This window comes from Cottoperca gobio, chromosome 13 (assembly GCF_900634415.1).
Source record: "Cottoperca gobio chromosome 13, fCotGob3.1, whole genome shotgun sequence".
NCBI classification, from domain to species: Eukaryota; Metazoa; Chordata; class Actinopteri; order Perciformes; family Bovichtidae; genus Cottoperca; species Cottoperca gobio.
In genome coordinates this window covers 21,395,335-21,416,683 of record NC_041367.1, presented here as the reverse complement: position 1 = coordinate 21,416,683, position 21,349 = coordinate 21,395,335, and the positions used below count along the sequence as shown (strand labels likewise).

Below are 21,349 nucleotides of genomic sequence, written 5' to 3'. Positions count from 1 at the left end.
CTTTTTGTTCTCTCAGAATGTCTCTCTCTCCCGCTGTTTCACTCTGTTTTACTTTCCCACATTTTGTCCTCTTTTTGTCTTGCTCTTCTGTTCATGCTCGCTCATTGTTTACAGACCGGACAGATTCCTCTTTTTATTCCTCTTTTCTTTCGATCTTTTAAAAACTTTTCCTTCTTCCTCGCACACATTCACATGATAAAACGCTGTAAGCAGAAAGCTTTCTAGACAGATTAAACGGTGCGACGTCTGATAGAAAGACAAAGAATAAAAGTGTGAAAGAGACAGAGCAAAAGACAGACTTCACAGTTTTAAGATTTGAAATGTATTTTTGTAAAATACCAGTTACCTGTTTTTGATCCTATACATTTCCTGTCATGCCAGTTATGGTAGTTTTTAATTTACGTGAACAGAAGAAACGCAGAGAGCATAATTTATTTCAGAATCCAGGATTTTTCTTTTCTTTAAAATATACTTCCGTCAATACCTCCCAACATCTTCCATGTATGTCCAGTCGCTACAGCACTGACAACACTGCCGTACTGTGTCACATGAACCTCCACTACACTACTGAATCCTTTTAAAACATTGTTTCCTTGAGAATTTAAATGTCATTAGAGGCTGACGGTCTCCTCAGTGCTGCGCCTTGTTTTGTTTGTTTACATTACTCTATAATTAATGTAAACAAACGTTTTTAATTAATAAGAGATGCCGAGGAGTTGCTGAATACGAGAGCTTGTAAGGGACACACAGGGAAAAGGACAGAAGAGAAGACATTTAACATCCAGTTGTAGATACACCCTATATACACACACACGCACACACACACACACACACACACACACACACACACACACACACACACACACACACACACACATCCCCTGCAGCTTTGTATTAAACAGACTGTAAGGATCTTCTTCTGCTGGGCTGCAACCTATTGGACGCCATGACTAATTTATCTATTCTGCAGTGTGTGTGTGTGTATGTGTATGTGTGCGCAAGCGCTCTGTACACAAGGAAGCATCTATCATGTTTATGGCTCACATTATGTTTTTCTAACTGCCGTGTGTGTTGAGTTCAGTCACGGTACAGTATAGAGTGTGTATCCATGCACTGATTGGATTTCTGATGGCTGTGTATTTGTGCTTGTGTATGCTTGCATTAAGTCTATAACATCATTAGAGGATGGACATGCCAGTTAAGACTCTGCAATGCACCCTGGGATTGGATTGAACGCTTCACGCTGGGCATCTTCACTCTCTCCCCTTCAGCTTCTCGTCTTTTATATTCCTCCTCTTCCTCTTCCTCCCTGTTGGTTCTTTTGTTTCAAGCTTTTTCTAGATATTTCTCATTCTTTCTCTTCTTTAGGTCTTCCCTTACTTACCTACAGATGAGGGAAGAGTGAGACTCTATTAAAACCTTCAGCTGACTGTGTCCTCTCAAATGTATTCATATCATATCAATAATGAAAGATTTATATTTTTGGGAGCGCCTTGGTAGCAGTGGGATTACAACATGCCATAGAATGTCTCAGGTTTGATTCCGGCTTCTCTCTCACAGCCATTTCTACACTGTCAAATAAAGGAGAAAATGCAAGAAAAATAATCACTTTTTGAAACAAAACTTCAAGTACTGGATCAAGTAGCTCGTAGAAGCCTTTAGCTGTTATTTTAATGAGTTAATCACATAAATAAGTTTCAGCCTGGTTTCCTGCATCTTTCCATGCATCGTCGGTGGGAGGGACTAAGATGCAAGGAAAAGACGCTAGTGAGGGAAACGTGGAAGTAACTCTTCTGTTTCCTGTAAAAGCTATCAGGTCTACTTTGGACCGCCAATCAATCACAGGCAGCGAGTCAATGCTGAGCAATGACAGCCGCTGATTCAGACCTTTGCTATTATGTTAGACACTCAGCGAGGCTTAGCTGATGAATCATTAAGGACTTCCGTAATGGTCTGTCCTTCTTGTTATATAAGCCTCTTCCTTACGTTGTTTCGATCTTGCGAGCACTCGCTTCACTGAGGAAACCCCGCAGCATGCGCTCCTTCTGCACCAAAAAGGCCTCACAGCTCTTCAACGTGCTGGGAATTTCTCTGTCATTGTCCAAAAACTCAGTCAATGACGGATTTGGTTAACGGGACAATCTGCTACGTTCCCAGATAATATCATTTATATATATATATAATTTTTTTTTAAGTTATATTTTTGGGCTTTTCATGCCTTTTATGATAGAGAAGTGCAGATTGTGAAAGGGGAGAGAGAGAGAGGGAACGACATACAGCAAACGCCACAGGTCGGACTCGAACCAGTGGCAACTGTGGGCAAGTTCGTGATTGTTTTTATTTTTACTGACACAACAGAAAAATATTGTAAACACAAGGGAAAGTTGTGGTATATTAAAGTGTGTGTGTGTGTGTGTTTGTGTTGTGTTTGTGGTCTAAAGGGCAGTACCGAGCTGAAACATCAGGTCACCCAGTTGGGGGTCTTAATGTGACCTTGTGGTTTATGTCGGCATCGATTAGGTGTGTGTGTGTGTGCGTGTGTGTGTGTGTGTTTGTGTGTGCTAGCTCTTTATTGGATTTTGTTTTGTATATGTCACGCAGAAAGCCTCCATGTTGGTGATTATTTTGTAGTATGTAGGCTACTCTATCACACACACACACACACACACACACACACACACACACACACACACACACACACACACACACACACACACACTGTGTGTGAAAATAGCAGGCTCCTATAAAATATTATTTATCAAATTTATTTGTATAGCCCAATATCACAAATTATACATTTGTATCCCTCTCCCAGGATGGACAGACGTGCAATAGATATCGTATGCACAGGATCAACAACATAGTACAAATACAACATTTGACACAAATTATGTTGTGTTGAAAAAGAGAAAGTATGGATGAATCCAGGAAAATGTCAAAAAGGCTTCCCGGTGTCCAGCAGGACCAGGTCAGCAGGCGCAGCCACGATTCCTGATCCTGACGTAAACTTTATCAGTGGCAACCTGCCACATGAGAGACAGAAACTCCGGGATGATGCCCCGGATGATGAGTTAGTAACAACATTTACATAAATGCATACAGATAGAGAGGGAGAAGAAGAGAAGGAGGGGAGGAGAGAGGAAGAGAAGGAAGAGAGCAGGGAGGTGTCCCCCGGCAGTCTAAGCCTATAGCAGCATAACTAGGGGCTGATCCAAGGCAAACCTGAGCCAGCCCTACTTTTATCAAAAAGGAAAGTCTTTAGCCTACTCTTAAATGTGGAGAGTGTGTCTGCCTCCCGAACACAAACTGGAAGCTGGTTCCACTGGAGAGGAGCTTGATAGCTGAAGGCTCTGGCTCCCATTGTACTCTTAGAGACTCTAGGAACCACAAGTAACCCTGCAGTCTGGGAGCGTAATGCTCTAGTTGGTTTATAAGGTACTATGAGATCTTTAAGATATGCTGGAGCCTGACCTTTAATTGATTTGTAAGTCAGGAGAAGGATTTTGAATTCTATTCTGTATTTCACCGGGAGCCAGTGCAGAGCAGCTAATACAGGAGTAATATGATCCTGTTTTATTTGTTCTTGTCACGTGCCGCTGCATTTTGGATCAACTGAAGAGTCTTAAGCGACTTTTTGGGACAACCTGATAACAATGAGTTGCAGTAATCCAGCCTTGAAGTAACAAATGCATGGACTAGTTTTTCTGCATCATTTTGAGACAGGATGTGTCTTATTTTTGCAATGTTACGCAGATGAAAGAAGGCAGTCCTTGAGATTTGTTTTATGTGGGAGTTAAAAGACAGATCCTGATCAAAGATGACACCAAGATGACACCAAGATTCCTTACGCATCCAGCTATTTATAGAAAATCAACTATTACATTCCTTAATCTGCTAATTATTTGATCTATGTATTGGTTAACTTTTTAGTCCTCAGAAAACACAGACAAATAGCCATCACAAAATCCAATGTCATCAGAAATACTGTATATAAATATTCAGTTAACTTTCATGTAAAAGAAATCTCAAATTGTAGATGCTGGAATTTTTGTTATTTGTGCTTGGAAATGTACTAAGTTGTTGGCAGTTTATTTCCCTTTTGATTGATTAATCTATTGATCAACAAATCGTTACAACTCAAATCTCTACCCATCAATGAATTCATAATGTATGTATGAATGTATGTCGATGCTCCTCGGTAAACCAAAACCCACATTTTAATAAAAATGTTCTCTTTTTATATTTTTCTACCTTTACCCTGCTCTATTAGATGAGGAGTTTATATGATTTCTGGTTTAGTAGATAGAGAGGAGGAGGGAGAGGAAACCGAGTGAGTTATGATGTATTGAATTACATTAGACAAATAGAGAGGGAAATATATGATTCATTTCCTCAATCCAAAATGTTTTTTGGCTCTTACTTGAGACATAGATTTTTTATTTATTTTATTCAATAGTAAATATTTAAGGATGTCGGTGTGACATGGCGTGGCTCTGGATATTTCAAATATGCATAACTTGTGATTGGTGCATATTTCTTTCACCTACTTGCGCGTGCCAAAAAAAAACAAACAAAACTTCAAAGACGACACAGCGTAGCTTACCCTTAGCTCTCAGCAGCACTTTTCATTACACCATGGCCACTGTCGGAGTCGGAGATGTCGGGGAAACAACAGAACTGGGAAATCCCACTGCGTCCCTGAAGTCACCTGTGTGACAACATTTTTCCTTTCCTTGAGTTATGTAAACGTAAGCCAAGTTTTTTAGGCTGCAGAAGACAAAGAAAAGAGCAAACTGTTTGTTTCTTTCACCAGGATCTGGTGGCTTTATGCTGCTGCGGTCAGGCCATCTAAACTTTGGTGCGCTGTGGTTAACTTAAAGTCGATTGCGTGTCTCCATCGCTTTGTACGATAAAGCATGTGAGCACTGACAGGGACTTTATGGTGCATTCAAGTGTAACTCTGAGAAACTCAAGCTGTTGTTGTGAAAACACCCTTCTTACCATCTAGTGCAGGGATGGGCAACTTTGAGAATAGGGAAATTAATTATTGTTATTAGGCTACATTTTAAATACAGTATTAACATTTGACCATAGGGCCGCAGTGTGGTACATTAAGAAGTATCATGTTGTATCACACTTGATACCATGTAGCCTATCTTATAAGGAGAATTAGAAAATGTAAAGGACAGTTGTCAGGGCATAAAACAGACTGTCAGTGCTGGAAAGAAAAAATCTAATCGTATTTTGACCTTTTAAATCGAAAGTCAAACCAAATTGTGGATTTGGAGACCCATGACATCAAGTGCTTTTCTCTGTTTTCATGCACACAGACATGTCAGAGTGTATTACAAAAATGGACATAAACTGAGGCAGTTTGACAGCGAGTACAGTTTGGTTCAGGACCTGGTTTGTCCAGTAGGTCAGTGAAGCCTGTGCTTATCGTATCACACGTCATATCTATAGTAAGTCAGCCTCCAAAGTTTCAGATGGACTAGTGGCAACTTATTTAATCAGTTTTCTTTCCAGCCATTTCACTCTGAAATGTGAATCACTGACCTCCTTCTCTTCCTCGCCTCAGTCTGATTTCTTCCTCAGCTTTAGTCCAGCTGGATCTTTGCCACCACACTTTTATAGATGTTTAGACAACTATACTGGCTCTTGCTGCCCTACTCTTGCTTGGTTTGAATCCTGTTATGGCTATATGAATGCTAATGTGTGTCTGACAGTCTGTCGGTCCACCAATTTGGTCCAGACTAAAATATTTGAACCTTTATTGGATGGATTGCCAGAGTATGAATCTTACTGACTTTGGTGACTGAGATTTGTGGTCTCCAAATGGACCAAGTATGGAGTGTGGACTGGTACTTTGAGAGTACTCATGTCACCAGTTTGCCTCCTGGGCACTACCGAGGTGTCCTCGAGCAAGGCACTGGACCCCCACACTGCTCCCTGGGGCCTGTTTAGTAGCTGCCCACTGCTCCTAATACTAGGATGGGTTAAATGCAGAGTCTACATTTCACTGTGTGTGCTGTGCTGTGTACGTGTGTATGACCAATAAACGACGATTCAAAATCCTCCATTCACATTAACATAGTTTAGAGTAGTTTAGTTTAGCGGACTCTAACATTCAGTTTGTTTTGTAGTTTGGGAATTCTGATACAAGATTTGGTTGTAAAAGTTTACAGTCTGCCATGCTGCTATCTAAAGGCCCTGTCACATAGTTCTGTATGGCAGAAACGTATGCCGGCGTATACGAAATATCGGCAATACGCTGGTGTACGTTGATATAAATTAGTTGTAAGTTGTGTACGTTCGAATGGAGGCAGACGATACGCCAAACACGCCAGACATACGGCCCTGTCACACAGTTCCTTATGGCAGAAACATGCCAACGTATATGAAAATTAGCTCAAAATTTGTCAAGAGTCCAACTTTTCCACAGCGGTGTTGTAGCTGACGCATACATAACGTATACATAACTAATTATTATACGTATGTCAAACCTATTGATAGCGTATCACTTACTTATACAAAACGTATCAGAGCGTCTGGCCAACGGAGCTGGAAAAGTGCCATTTGGTTCACGTCATGCTGATGCTGCAGAACGGCTAGGATGTACTCTTGTCGCAGCCTCTCAGCATCCTCCATGCTCTCTGATGATGGGTTGATGTATTTATTAAGACGTGTTGTGAAGAAGTGAGGATGAGCTCCTCACAGGGACCCTATATACTATATTAAAACCCCAATAAGCTCCCAAAACGCTAGCTGAACGCTAGCTGTACTGTAGAAACACGTTTAATAAGTTACTCCGTCGTCGGGTATAAGCTTAACATAGGGTTAGGGTGTCTCTTTGTAAAATAATGGATTAAGAACACGTTTCTCCTTTTGAAAGTAACACCAGCGATTGTCTCGCAATCACATATCGACCAACCAACCAAAAGGAGCCTTACTGCTACTGTGTGTGTGTGTGTGTGTGTGTGTGTGTGTGTGTGTGTGTGTGTGTGTGTGTGTGTGTGTGTGTGTGTGTGTGTGAAATTCAAGGTGTTTTTATTTTTTTCTAGATTTTTATTTTAATTTTTTTTTATATTCACAACTCACTTCTCACATTGACAGGTGATCTTTTATAAACTAAACTAAACGCTTATGTTATTTATCTCATTTATGTGCACGTTTCAGTGTTTACTGTCTACTTTGCATATTCACATTCTCTCCTTCGCTCTGTTTTGTGAAGGGCGGGGCACGTGAGCACACACGTGCGCACACACCTACAGTCAGAGCGGAGGAAAGGAGTGGAGAGAACTAAATAGAATCCGTGGCACGCACCCCCATCCGCGCCACGCATACCCCCTCCCCCCCGTCGCATGGATCTCATCCAGCCCAGACAGTGACAGCTATCTATTACATGATTGTTTGGGACTCTTTAATGAACCCTGCTTACAAGTGCGCCTGGAAATTGAAAAGTTCTCTAACAAGAAAACTGCTGGTTTGGAGTGAGGATGTAATATGAGCCGACTACTGGGAGCAACCCTGAAACACAAAGGATTATGGGTAAATTGAGAGGGATTTTGACATCTGAATAGGTTATTCTCTTTCTTCACCTCAACTCTGCAGTGGACGTGCCCTCTGGCGAGGCACTGTACACGCATCCTACTCAGATACTGTCTGATATTTGGTCACACTCTCTCTCTGTCTCTTTATCCTCTCTCTTTTCTGCTTTACTTTTTTCTTTATTTATTGCTCTTTTTATTCTTTTTACTTCTTCCTCTCTGTCTCTATCTCTCTCTCTCTCCGTGTCTAACTCTCTCGCGCTCTCTCTCCCTCTTATTTATTTCGCTCTCTCTCTCTCTCTCTCTCTCTCTCTCTCTCTCTCTCTCTCTCTCTCTCTCTCTCCTTTTCTGTCTCTCGCCCTATCCCAACCAGGCTTGTCATGTCTTTCGTTCATGCAGAAGAAAACCACCACCCCCTTCTCCTCCTCCTGCTCTCTCGTTGTCACCGCTCTTTCTCCTCGATTATCGTTTATTATATATTTGGCTACGTTTTCCATATCAAAATCACCATCTGTCTCACACACACACACACACACACACACACACACACACACACACACACACACACACACACACACACTCTGAATGCTGCCTGACAAAAGACTACTGTTTTTTATTCTGCTGAACAGCCTCAAAGCACACTTCTAGGATGTGATTGATAATTAATGAAAGTGCTCTTTCAGAAACCTCCATTTGTTAAAACGTTTTTAAAGCATAAGGCTGGTGATATTCTACGGTGTTCTTATTGTTAACAAATCCCATGAAAAGACCCAAAGCAGCAACGTCTCTCAATACATTCTGAGCTCCTGTCTGTGGCTCTGTCTGCTTCCTACTGAAACGTAAAGCTTAAAAATGTTTTTAAAATAATCTCACACAGGAAGAAATAGTGCATTTGTTGGGGATTTTATGTATTTTCAGCGCCATACTAATCCACTTTTTGGGGCTCTAGTAAGTATTTGTGGCAGCAGGACGGTGTATGTGAGATTGACTCAACATACACTACAGTGTGTGTTCATGGTAATAAAGGAACATGTCACCTCGTGCAACAGTGAGGCTCATTGATTGATTGAGTTTTCGGACCACAATGGAGCTCTGTGGTACATGGGAAGAAGATAAATCAGGCTCTGATACACACACAATACTTTAGAAGTAAAATCAAAACAGTGGTAATATAAAAAGTAAATATAGAGAAAGAATACAGTTGTGTTCAGGCCAAATGACTAAACACCTCTTGAATACAGAAGAACAGTCAGGATGCGTAATGTGTAAACCAGGGACTCTCCCGGGGTAGGAACTTCAAAGACACAATTTAGAAATTTTGAGTGTGTGTGTGTGTGTGTGTGTGTGTGTGTGTGTGTGTGTGTGTGTGTGTGTGTGTGTGTGTGTGTGTGTGTGTGTGTGTGAGAGTTTGTGTGAGTATCTGTGTGAGTATCTGTGTGAGTGTGAGAGACTAATAAAAGATTCTGTGTGAGGTTGTGTTCAGAGTGGGATTTGCACATGCGTCCATATATATAATGTGTGTATGCTGTCTGGTGTGTAAAATATGTTAAAATATACATTTGAAGTCTGGGCCTTGGGGTTTGTCTCGTTACCGTGACGACATGATGTTGGAGTCGACTGCTGACAGATCTCTCCTCGCCCCTCTCTTCCTCTCCCTGGTCTTTCTTCTTGCTCTTCATCACTCTCAGTCTCTGCTGTTTATGTCTTTACTTCACGCTGCTGTTATGGAGGTTTCAGGGTTCAGAAGAAATCACTTGCTGGCGACTCCTCCTCGTCTTTCTTCCTCTTTTGTTGTGTTTTTGGCCGGCGGGCCGCGGTGACGCCTCTGTCTCTTTGTCCTGTTTATGTCTCTTATTTATCTGCTGCCTCACTCCGCACATTTTAAATTTAGTATAGCCTACTTTATGAGATACATTTTTATTTGTCTTTTCATGTGCCTCATGGGTCTCCACGTGTTTTAACACCCTGCAGTCTGTGGCCACAACTAATGAATATTTTCATTATTAATCCGCTAATTATTCTCTTGTAGTCACTACTTTCTATTTTTTTGACCACCACCCAAAGACATTGGATATGTAAAACTCACATTTTAGAAGCTGGAACCATCAAACATTTGGTTACAGATGCTGCATTGTATAAAATTTGGACCGGGTCATCCAAAGAGCCCGCTGAATCAAAGCGAGGCAAAAAAACATTTCAGATTTTCTTTCTAGTAAATTTTCCCTTGACAGCAGGAATAAAAAGATTGAGTGCAGGAGGAGAGAGTGAACACAGTGCTGTGTTTAAAATGCAATGAAATGCACTAATGCACAGATGGTTCTGTGTGTGTGTGTGTGTGTGTGTGCGTGTGTGTGTGTGCGCGCGCGCATGTGCGTGTGCGTGCGTGCGTGCGTGCGTGCGTGCGTGCGTGGAGTCTTCTTCCAGTAAACGTGGCTGCAGAGGCTGACATGGCATTTTCAGGAAGTGCTGACATTTAATGGTAACTGTCTCTTGTGTGTGTGTGTGCATAATGTAAGTCTATGTACACCTGAATACATACCGTATATATCTATGTGTTTTCTATGTGTATTTTGAATGTATTATCTCTGTTTGATGCTTTTCTTTGCCTTTTACAAGTAGAAAATAGAGAGAGATGGAGATAACGAGTGAGGTAGATGGATAACGGAGAGGGAGAGAGATAAATTAGTTTTATTTAATCTGCATTGATATGAATCGTGACTGGAGGTCGGTTTCCTCAGATCAGTGATCAGATTAGTGTGTGTGTGTGTGTGTGTGTGTGTGTGTACGCTGCTTTGTAGTCACTATTGATTGACTGGTGGCCTTTTGACATGATCATGTGACTAATGTGTGGTAAACAGTGGTGGAAGAAGTGTTCAGATCCTTTATACACACACACACACACACACACACACACACACACACACACACACACACACACACATTCTTATACATACTGGCCTCAGTGTTGTCTCTCTCGGAGACAGAGTGTGTGAGATGACATCCAGCAGCAGTGATGGGTTTTTCCAGAGACTTGATATCAGATTTTGAAGGCTGATGCTGAGCTGTTGTGATGAAGACATGAGAGAAAACAATATGGAGTGAGTGATTCTCCATTTATAGCTGTCACTATATTTACAATAAATGTTGAATTTAAAATATGTTTCATATGTGAAAAACAGCATTTTCAGTGTTTTATCAGCTCTCAGCTTTTGTGTTTTTTAGGCCCTCACCTCCACCTCCATCACGTCTCGAGCTGATCCTAATGATCGGTGTCGGGTGGATCCAGGCATATCTTAATGGATCGGTAGTGGCTCAAATAAACCTGATCAAATATCGATCCTTCTACTGTGTTTCTTTGCACTGCTCTCCTTAAACGCACCCTACAGTGCAGCACTTTAGTCGCTAAACTCCAGTGCTAACAATCCTGTTATCTCTCCTTTACAAAAGCTGACGTCACATCTGGCTGTTAAAGTTCAGATCATATCGGCTGTCGTTCATTAACCTTGATTCTTTTGACGACGGGCCAAAATTAAATTTGGCTGTTGGTTGTTTGTTTGTCAAAGGTCATTTGTGAGGGAAGAGTGTTTAACAGAGTAGGGCTGAACGAGTTGGGGAAAATATGTAATTGCGATATGATTCACAATATATAGGAATTATATATATTATATCAAATATATAAAAATGATCATGGTGAGATTTATTTCTTAAGTCAGTAGAATATGATGTGAAGGCCGTGACATCTCTGCAGCACCCCAATACTTCAGAATATTTAGACTTAACAAATAAGGCGCCTCCTGCTATTTGGATATTGCACTTGTCCATTTTGCAATTTTGATAAAATGTGGATTAATTGTTTAGCCATACACCCGAGTTAGACATATCCTCTAGTGAAAAAGATCTATCTGATGGCGTCACGTCAGTTTCACAGTCACATTCTCCCAGATAAACGTGTATTCCTATCATATCAGTAGTTTTTTAAACAGCATCTTTAGTATTTTTCTGCTATTGCAGTGTGTCAGATATGTAATTAACATTTAGGTCAATATAAGTCATTGGACTTTGTATCCAATATTAAAGGATCTTCTGATAAGCCCAGTGTCCACTACCTGCTCAGCGGACGGACACTTTGAGACTAACGGGTGAACATAGTGGAGCATTGAGCAGCTAAAGGGACAAATATCTCCCTCAGTTTGCAGGGACCTAAAAGAGACAGAATATTGGACTTCATCAGGCGGACACAAAGACGACGATGGCATGGTAATGTTGCTCTGTGTCTGCTGGATGTGAAACATTTTTGCCATAATATATGATGATAATATGTCAGCTGTTGTGTTTCCAGCTCATTATGCTTCCACCTAAGTGGCCGAGTAATCAGTAAATGTAGCTTTAAATTCAGATTGAGTTGTTAGATGAAATAACAAATAGATTCAGAGCTGCTGCAGGGAGTCTCAGTTTCTCATGCTGAACATTCAGAGTAATGTGGGTCAGAGAAGCTGATCAGACATGATTCACTGTGATGGGGAGGAGAGGAGGAGTGAGGGGGCAGAGGAAGGGAAAATAAGGGAGGTGAGAAAGAGAAAACATGTTTCATAGAAACTGAGTTCTGAGTACAGAAAGCTGGAAGGGAGGAGAGATGGATGAAGCAAAACGTAAAGGTTAAATATGTGAAAGCGTTGAAGGAGGAGAAGAGTTGGATGTGGCACAATTAGCCTCTCCAAAATAATTACTATTCACGACATTATCCCGATAATCATCAAGATATGCTCACAATGGGACTTAAACCTACTGCAATGACTTTATCTTACATATTTTTAAGAGACACATATTTTTATTGCATCACAGATAGGACACACATCCTTTTATAGTGAACATTATTTTTAGTTAAGGTAAAGGATGAATGAAATATACATTTTTCAAGCCACTCATGTGAGAATAGTCACGACTATCCTGAAGATGGAAGTTCACCATGATCAACTTATTGTGAGTGTTCTTTATCACAATCCACAATACATTCCCATATCGGCCCATCCTAGTGTACAGGTCAACATGGCTCTGCGTGATAACAGGAGGAAGAGGAGGAGATGAAAATTGAGAAAGTTGTCGGCTACAGAAATTGATGTGCCGGCCATAACAGCTCCGACAATTTGTGACTCACCGAAATGCACTGTAATCATCATCGCGCGTGTGAGAGAGTGATTCTAGATATCACATAAGATCTCTGACACTGATATTTTCTCATCAGTCACACACTGTCATTAACACTTCAGTGTGTGTGTGTCTGCCTTTTCTGCTGTCCTCGGGTTACAAACTGAGACCCTTTTTTGTTGTGAGTTTGAGTTGTTGTGTAATTTCATCTTGTGCTGCGTTCTTGCTCTTTTTTTGGACGTGTTGCTTTGTCTGCTTTTTTTTGCATTATCGTGTTACTTTTCTGAGTTGTGTCGTTTTTTATTGTGTCATGTTTCCAACATTGTGGGTTTCTTTTAGGGCTGATTATTTTCAATATTGACAATTTTTTTCAATTATCCTGTCAAATAGTGATACAATCGTAAAAATATCAATCACGATTTTCAATGTGAACATTATCGATTAATCTGCGGAATATTTTCTCAATTAATCGTTTGGTCTATAAAATGTCCATCCCACTTTCTCAAAGTCCAAGCTGATGTCTTTAAAGGCCTGGTTTTGTCTAAAAGCCAAAGATATTCACTTTGATATGATATAAAACAGAAAAGCAGGATATCGACGTATTTGAAAGGCTGAAAACAACCTTTTCTGCCAGCTCTGAATGTGATGTCTTCAACTCTCTTGTTTTGTTGACCAACAGACAAAAAGTCCAACATGTCAATTGATTATTTGTCCTGAGTGGACAATTTGTGCTGCAAGCATAAAAACACATGAAAACAAACAACATAATATAGAAACATACGGCCCGGGGAGGCTTACACCTAAACATCTTTATGTGATGGAGACACGGTTTCAAAATAATATCTTTGTAATGTCTGACCTCTCTGGTGTCCCATCAGCTGACTGATGAGATTGATCTGCAATAAGCTTGTACTGCCCGATGTATTGCTGTATCGTCACAGCATGAACACTACTTTGACTAAAACTCACTCAATTTGATGCTTCACCCTAGATACATGTGTAAATGACTGTTATGTGACCACATGTGCAACCCTTCACCTGTCATTGATGAGGGGGTCAAAGGTCAGATGCAGGTGTAGGTTTAGAGCCTGTCTCACATTCTCAGGGAAAGATGACTGAAGTATCTGTGCTGTTGGGAAAACCCTCCGACTGTGGTGAAACTCACTTTACTCATCCTGTGGTGATCATTTTTAGACTGTGTGTGTGTGTGTGTGTGTGTCTCATGTAACAGACAGTGTGTGGGTTTGTTTGATAACAGGGCTCTGCTGAAACTGGCAGCAGTGTCTGAAATATGAGACCTCTGCTGTCTCGTCATTATGGTCTGTGTGTGTGTGTGTGCGTGTGTGTGTGTGTGTGCGTGCGTGCGTGTGTGTGCGCTCCTGCGTGTTAAAAATTTACAAAGATTTATAATGTTACTGTCAGGCTGTTTTAAAAGAGTTTTAAAGAGCTGTTTTAAGGTATACATGTGATTTTTAGGCTGTGTGTTTGTGTGTGTGTTTGTGTGTGTGTGTGCGTGTATGTGATATGTGTGTTTTAGATCAACAGACAACAAAGGGATTATCTCTTCCCTTTAAACAGTGATTGTTTGTATGTGTGATGGCTGTAAACACACGGCAACTCTTTACGTTTGTGTGACACTGTGTGTGTGTGTGTGTGTGTGTGTGTGTGTGTGTGTGTGTGTGTGTGTGTGTGTCAGTATTTTAACCCAGCAGACACAATAAGCAGTTGTGTGTCTTTCTGTGGTATGGCATTGGTTTTAGTGTTCCTGTTGCCTTTACAGAGTCTCTGTGTGTGTGTGTGTGTGTGTGTGTGTGTGTGTGTGTGTGTGTGTGTGTGTGTGTGTGTGTGTGTGTGTGTGTGTGTTGAGTGTCGAGTGTCGAATGTCGAGTGTCGAGTCTCGGCCGTATTTCCCACTTCCTCATGTGACTCACCTTGTGACATCATGCCGTGACATCACTGTCTATAGGAGGTCGGGTTGGTCAAAAGGCGGACGCAGCTTCTCTCTCTCAATCCGTCTCTTTTTGCTTGAACTGTCAGTGGATCCCAGATTTTCTCTCCTTTTTCTTGTTGTTTCTTTGTGGATCTGCTGAGAAGCTGTAAAGATGTGTGTCTGCTAAGGTAAGAGACGGGGAAGTCATCAGTATTTTAAGTGTAAACAGTGATGAATCTGTGAGGTGAACCTTCACTTTCTTCTTCCACCTTTTAGCTTGTGTTGAATGAAGCACAGAAAGACCTCTCTTCATTGTATCCTGCTTAATGTCTTTAGAGTCTACTTGAACCTTTCATTGTATTGTCGGTCTGATCCTATTGTACATATGGCTTCTAAAAAAAAGCAAAAATACACGGATTTCATTTTACTGCAGATCATTTCTCTGCTTTTAATTTAAACGTATAACTTTAGCGTGAGCCTTTACTGTTATATTTAAATGTTGATGATCGAGAAATGTTCACGCTTTCCTGTTGTTCACTGTGGGGTGCTATTGCACCGCTGCAAACAGAGAAGCTGCTGATCACAACTCAATACGGGGGCAGGTTGTACCATAGATGCGGTAAACTGTTTCTGAAGTCTTGTGAATTAAACTCCCATCTGTGAAAGGAGACACTGTGAGAATTGAGTTTGGTTTTTATAATTAGTTTTTTATAAGTTCTTTTAGCGATCTGAAATATTAAAGGGGCACTGATTGTACACATGGAGATCAGTGTGTTACTCATGTTTGTCTGGAGCAGCTTTGAGAAAAGAACCCTGAAGAGGTTGTCAGAGGTTATCTCCGAGTGAAGGATGCTATTGAGCTGCATTATGGGAAGAGTATCCTCCAGTGTTAATAGTGCTTGACCCACACTAGGGACTAAAAGTCAGGATATCTCGTGCGTTTCCAAACTTTCCTTTTGTTGGCTCTGGTCTACGGATATCGCAGGTTTGAAAACGCCCTCCGTCTCAGCTGTTCACTTTTTAATTTGTCTCTGGCAAATCCCCCAATCTTATGTAAGTGCAGTACCAAATTGCTAAAGTGCCGCATTGAACAAAGATTTATATTGGTGTGAACAATCGGGGGGATTTAATCTGGGACGTCCAGGGAAAATCAGCATATTTAGATTTTACATGAAGAGGACAGAGAAATAAACCGCTACAGTAAATACCAGAGGAGAGCTGCTGACTATTGCATCATGGGATATTCTCAGAGGAGGAGAGATGACGTGGAACTGATTATCTTAACTTGGCGTTTATACAACTCAGAGATATGAACATACTTAAGAAACTTACCTTTTAGCTTAGTCTTTCAGGGTCGGTTTTTAACTTTGATTGACTTTTATTTTATTCGTAGTGAATAATTATTTAACTTTATTAATGAATACAACATGTTGTATCAGGGCTGTCCTGATATACTAAGTATGGACGGCACAGAACTTTACAACACCATGTGAACTTCAGTATTTCTATAATAACACTGTGGCTGCTGGAAACACTTGCAGGGATCTGAGACAACGACAGCACTCATAGGTTTCTTGGAAATAAGTAATTTAAGCATGAAAAAATCAAAAAAATGTAAATATGACCAAGAAATCTTTGTCAACTAAGAGCAAATCAACTATATATATTAGTAAATCAAATCCTTTATGGGGATTAAAAGTCATTGATGAATCATCAGCATCCTTTGTGTGTGTGTAGCTGTGACTCTCAGCAGAGCAGGTTAGCTGGCAGTGAGAGATTGTGTGTATTTTTATGTGAGGGAGTTGTTGCAAAACTAGTGATTAAAATGTCCCTCTTTGCCTCTCAGCTGTGTGTGCAGGTTGTGCTTACACAACAAAGTGTGTGTGTGTGTGTGTGTGTGTGTGTGATCTCTGGACCAGGCTGAAAGTTGCTCTTTTCCTTCTCACAGCATTTAGCTCTGAGTCAGTAGACACACACACACATTGACTGGTGGCCTTTTGACATGATCATGTGACTAATGTGTGGTAAACAGTGGTGGAAGAAGTGTTCAGATCCTTTACACACACACACACACACACACACACACACACACACACACACACACACACACACACACACACACACACACACACACACACACACACACACACACACACACACACACACACACCATGGTTTAGTCAGCATAATGTTTGTAGATCAAACAGACCACCCAGCCAGCAAATGGAAACAGTCTTGGAATTTCTTGACTCAAATTATTTTTATATTGTTTTCTTAATATCTTCTCTGCAGACTAAATTAGCAATACAACTCAACAATAACATTGTTTTGGTTCCATTTGAGTTCTCAAATATTTTGTGCCACTATTAAAAAGCTTTATTTTATTTATTTATTCAGCAGTGGAAAAGAATCTTGAAGACGTGTGTTTTAAGGGCTTGTTTGAAAGATGGCGTGTGATATAAGGCATTAAGACATTAAAGAAACACAAGACAACATAAAAAGACACTATAAATAGAACTTAAAAAGAGTAAAACAAAGTATAGGATGACAATAAAATAGAATAAAACAGATTAAACAGGAGAATATAAATAACTTCACATCCACAATTCAGTGCAAGATAGGAATACATAAATAAACAAGGGGCAAAGGTCTCTTAGTGTAGTAAGAGACAATAACATAACATTTGTAACATAACAATAATAAATAATTGATTCATGGTTTAAGTCATTTATAGTACAAGTAATTCTGCTTTCTTCTGTTCTATCATTTTAAATTGAGTGTTGGAGGGTTTTACAGTTGAAGACACAAAATAATGTTAATTCAAGTCATGTAACGGAGTCTGTCTTCTGTGTGCTCGGCTGATTGGTTGATGATTTCCCCGCCGCTCACCCTGCCTTCTCTGTGATTGGTGTGTTTCTGTGCAGGAGCGGCCGGCTGCAGCCTAGCTGAAGATGTCTGATAATGGGGAGGTCGAGGACAAGCCCCCTGCTCCGCCCATGAGGAACACCAGCACCATGATTGGCTCCTGTAACAAGGACCCCCGCCCCCCTCAACCACGGCTCCAAGCCCCTCCCGCCAAACCCAGAGGACAAGAAGAAGAAAGACCGCTCGATCCGCTTCATCCTGACAGGAGGAGGCGATAAGAGTGAGTACTGAGACCTCTGTGGGATTGTGCCAACAATCATGTTGCCCTTGAGCAAAGCACCTTTTACTGACAGAAAGGAGAAGTGTGTGTGGACAAAAATAAAGCCTATTTTGCACATTCATCTTAACCTTTAAATGTTTTGACCGTTGCCTGTGTTGTTGTAAAATAAAGCATCGAAGACGAGCTAGAGTCAGTTTTCTGCAGCTCCAAAAATATTTTACCTGCAGAGAACAATGGCAGCAAAATATCGCACCAAAGCATTCAAATGTACAAATTCACTTTGTACAAGATTATAGACTTTTTTATCTGTTCTTTGAAAGGTATTTGTGGAGTACCTGACATCCAGACAGATAGAATACAAAGTGATTCAGCCACAAAATAACCTTGAAAATCCATCATTTTAGTTTCCTTTGTGGAAATTCAGAATGCTCATATTTTTGCCATTTGTGGCAGAAGAAGACAGAAACCATTCAATCATGTGAGAGTTGTACATGTGGAGACCTCTGTGAGAATGCTAAATACCAAAACCACATCTGCACTAGTGGACCTGTGTTGACCTGTGTTGACCTGTGTTGACCTGTGTTGACCTGTGTTGACCTGGGTTGACCTGGGTTAAACCTGTTGGTTTAATGTGGTATATAGTTCCCAATGTTTGAGATGCACGTGCAGGGCTTTTCTATTCAAGATGGAGATTTGAAATTTCTTTTGAATTGTTGAACTTGTGTGTCTGACATGAATGCCACAAACACACAGCAAATGACTGACATTAAGTAATACTTTCTTACTATTATTTTTGTCCCAGAGTATTTTAGAAAGGCAGCCAATTTGTTTTAAATGTTTCAGAAACTTTAAAAATGTACATTTGAGTAAATATTTTGCCAGCATGAATGAAATTGTTCACAGCAAATTCAAAACTTTAGTATTGACTCTTTTTTATTTAGGGATATTATAAAGGCGATAAAACATGTACCTGAATAGATATGAGTTACTTACAATTCTTCCTTGGCATCGAGGAGCTGTAGTGATCGCGCAGCCATGTTTGGTCTTTGGGGTTCTTCTGGTAACACTTGTTGACTTTGTTTGTACGCTTCCTCGCGTTTCAGAGAATACTGCAACAGGTAACGCGTTGAGCATCACACATCTGTGCGCGTTTGTAGCTGTCGGTGTATTAAAGCCCAGACACACCAAACAGACATCAAAGAACTAGTGGCGACAGAGAAGACTGTTGCGTCGGTTCACGTCGCCTGCGTCTTGGCCAAAAAGTTGCATTTGGACACTTCGCAAAGACTACAGCTAAAAGCAAACTAGCACGTACTTTCTTCACCTGTGTGAGAGGAAATAACTCTTAATAACAGCAGGCAGCGGTAGTCTGTACTCATCAGTAGAAAAAGTAAACTGGAAGACTGTCGACCATTTTCACACAACTCTCACTGAACACTTCATTCACTGTGTCGTGTATCCGTGTGTATGAATGATCTGATGAGATGAAGATGATGAAATTCAAAGAGACTCTGTGTGTGACCTCTTTACTTTAGTTGTTTGTTTGCACAGCCGATCAGAGTGATATATTTTCTCCCCCACCAATTCAACATGCTGAATCGGTGGGGGAGACTGTCTGTTTTAATTCAGAACCAATGAATCAACAGGTGTCCATCCTTTTGTATTAACACATTCTCTCTGTGACTTTCTTCACCTAAATAATCTTCAGAAAGTTTCTGGAGGAACAAACACACGCACATTTTTGTTGACAAACCCACTGTACGCTTCCAAACAAAGGGTCAGATTACCCATGATGCTTTGTGGGAGGCTGGTGGGATCATTAGTCATCCTACCTAGAGGGATCTGCTGTCTGATTCTTAGCGGAGGATCACCTTGCATTGTTTCCAACATATGGTTTCTCCTTTGTTGTCTTCATGTTTCATTTAGGACTTTCTGTTACAGTCAGTTAAATTGCTGACTTGGTACAATTAGCACCTCTGCTCTTTCGCAGCTTTTGGGAGCCAAGTTAAGGATCTAAATAATTTTGTTTATGTGCACTTTTTCAACTCTAAAGGAAACTGAATTATTAGGTAATCCTGCATCCTGAAATATATACATTTATCAAGTATAATCTGGCTTTGTAACAAAACACCTCATCATGTTCTGGACTGTGTTTGGGTTTCCTGAGACAATCAGTTCATCTGGTTCTTTTTGTTTTTTATTCCAGCCTATAAGAAGAAGGAACGCCCAGAGATTTCTCTGCCATCTGATTTTGAACACACCATCCATGTCGGCTTTGATGCTGTTACCGGGGAGTTTACTGTAAGTGTGTGTTGTGTTGTGTGTTTGCTTCCCCTATGTGTAGTCACACTTTAAAGATTTACTGAGAGCAAACGTGGTGTGCTTCTGTGGTGTGTGTTTGTGCGTCTGCTATGTTTACATCACTTTTTAATTGCCGACCAAAGAACTCTTGTTCATTGTTGCGTGCGAGTGTATGAGTATGTATGTGTGTGTCTGAGTGTTTGATACACACACTTGGCAAAACAAACCTTTTTAAATAATCACATTAGACAAAGACGCCTTGTTTAGCTGACTCACTTGAACCTCCTGACCAAGCTCCTTTAGCTGAGAGTTAAACTGTGTGTGTGTGTGTGTGTGTGTGTGTGTGTGTGTGTGTGTGTGTGTGTGTGTGCTCACTGAACTTCCTTTTCTGTAATGTGGGACATTCTTCTCACTCATACACACATGTACATGCTCGAGGTCGACCATTATGGGTTTTTCAATGGCCGAAGCCGATATTCAGAGAGCAGGGCAGCCGTTGACCGATATGTAATGCCGATATATTGTAGTTTGTTTCTGATTCTTTTGCCTCTAATAAAATACAACATGTAATTATAATAACAAATCAAACACAACATTTCTGTACAACAGTAATCAAAAAGCTAAAAAAGAGTTTTAGTGCACGTAACAACGGCATTCATCAGCAAATAGCAGCATCTCCTTGTTTCTGAGAGAAAATGAAAATGTGTAATCCAAAATAAATATAAACAGCTGGTGATTTTATTAAAGAACAATAGAGCAGTATACAGAGACATTCAGTAGATAGATGGATTACATGATGGAGTAACATTAAGGACAGATGAGGCCTGAAAAGAGTGATGGGTTTTTCTTTTCCTTCCGTCGTCACGGAGACCTGCATGGATGAAGCCCAGATAGCTGCTGTGTGCAGAGAGGTAAGAGACATGAGACACCATCACTGTCTGTCTCTCTCTGTCTGAAGGATGAGTTTATCTCACAGTGGTGTTTCTCTACAGCCATTTGTTTAGTGACTGAGAGGAAATTGGTTTTTAATTCTGAAAAAACTTTCTACGTGTGTGTATAATAAAATGAATAAATAAAATAATAATCCCTCTCTGTCTCTCTCCCTCCAGTGTCTCCAGGCTTTGGAGTTCCTCCACTCGAACCAGGTCATCCATCGAGACATTAAGAGCGACAACATCCTGCTGGGCATGGACGGCTCCGTCAAACTCAGTGAGTCCACAGCAGCTGACATCATGTCATATTCAGGATAGAACATTTATTACTTCTTTAAGTATTGTGGTA

General features: G+C 40.6%; 1 protein-coding gene across 1 annotated transcript in view; it reads left to right on the top strand.

Moving 5' to 3' along the window:
• pak1 (p21 protein (Cdc42/Rac)-activated kinase 1) overlaps positions 1 to 21,349 on the top strand; it is a 50,700-nt gene that overhangs the window by 18,737 nt on the left and 10,614 nt on the right. The window contains 6 exon segments of the mRNA XM_029446558.1: positions 17,547 to 17,660; positions 17,662 to 17,767; positions 19,974 to 20,068; positions 20,112 to 20,167; positions 20,901 to 20,979; positions 21,178 to 21,277. Of these exon segments, the coding sequence (XP_029302418.1) occupies positions 17,574 to 17,660; positions 17,662 to 17,767; positions 19,974 to 20,068; positions 20,112 to 20,167; positions 20,901 to 20,979; positions 21,178 to 21,277 (523 nt within the window). The 5' untranslated portion in view covers positions 17,547 to 17,573.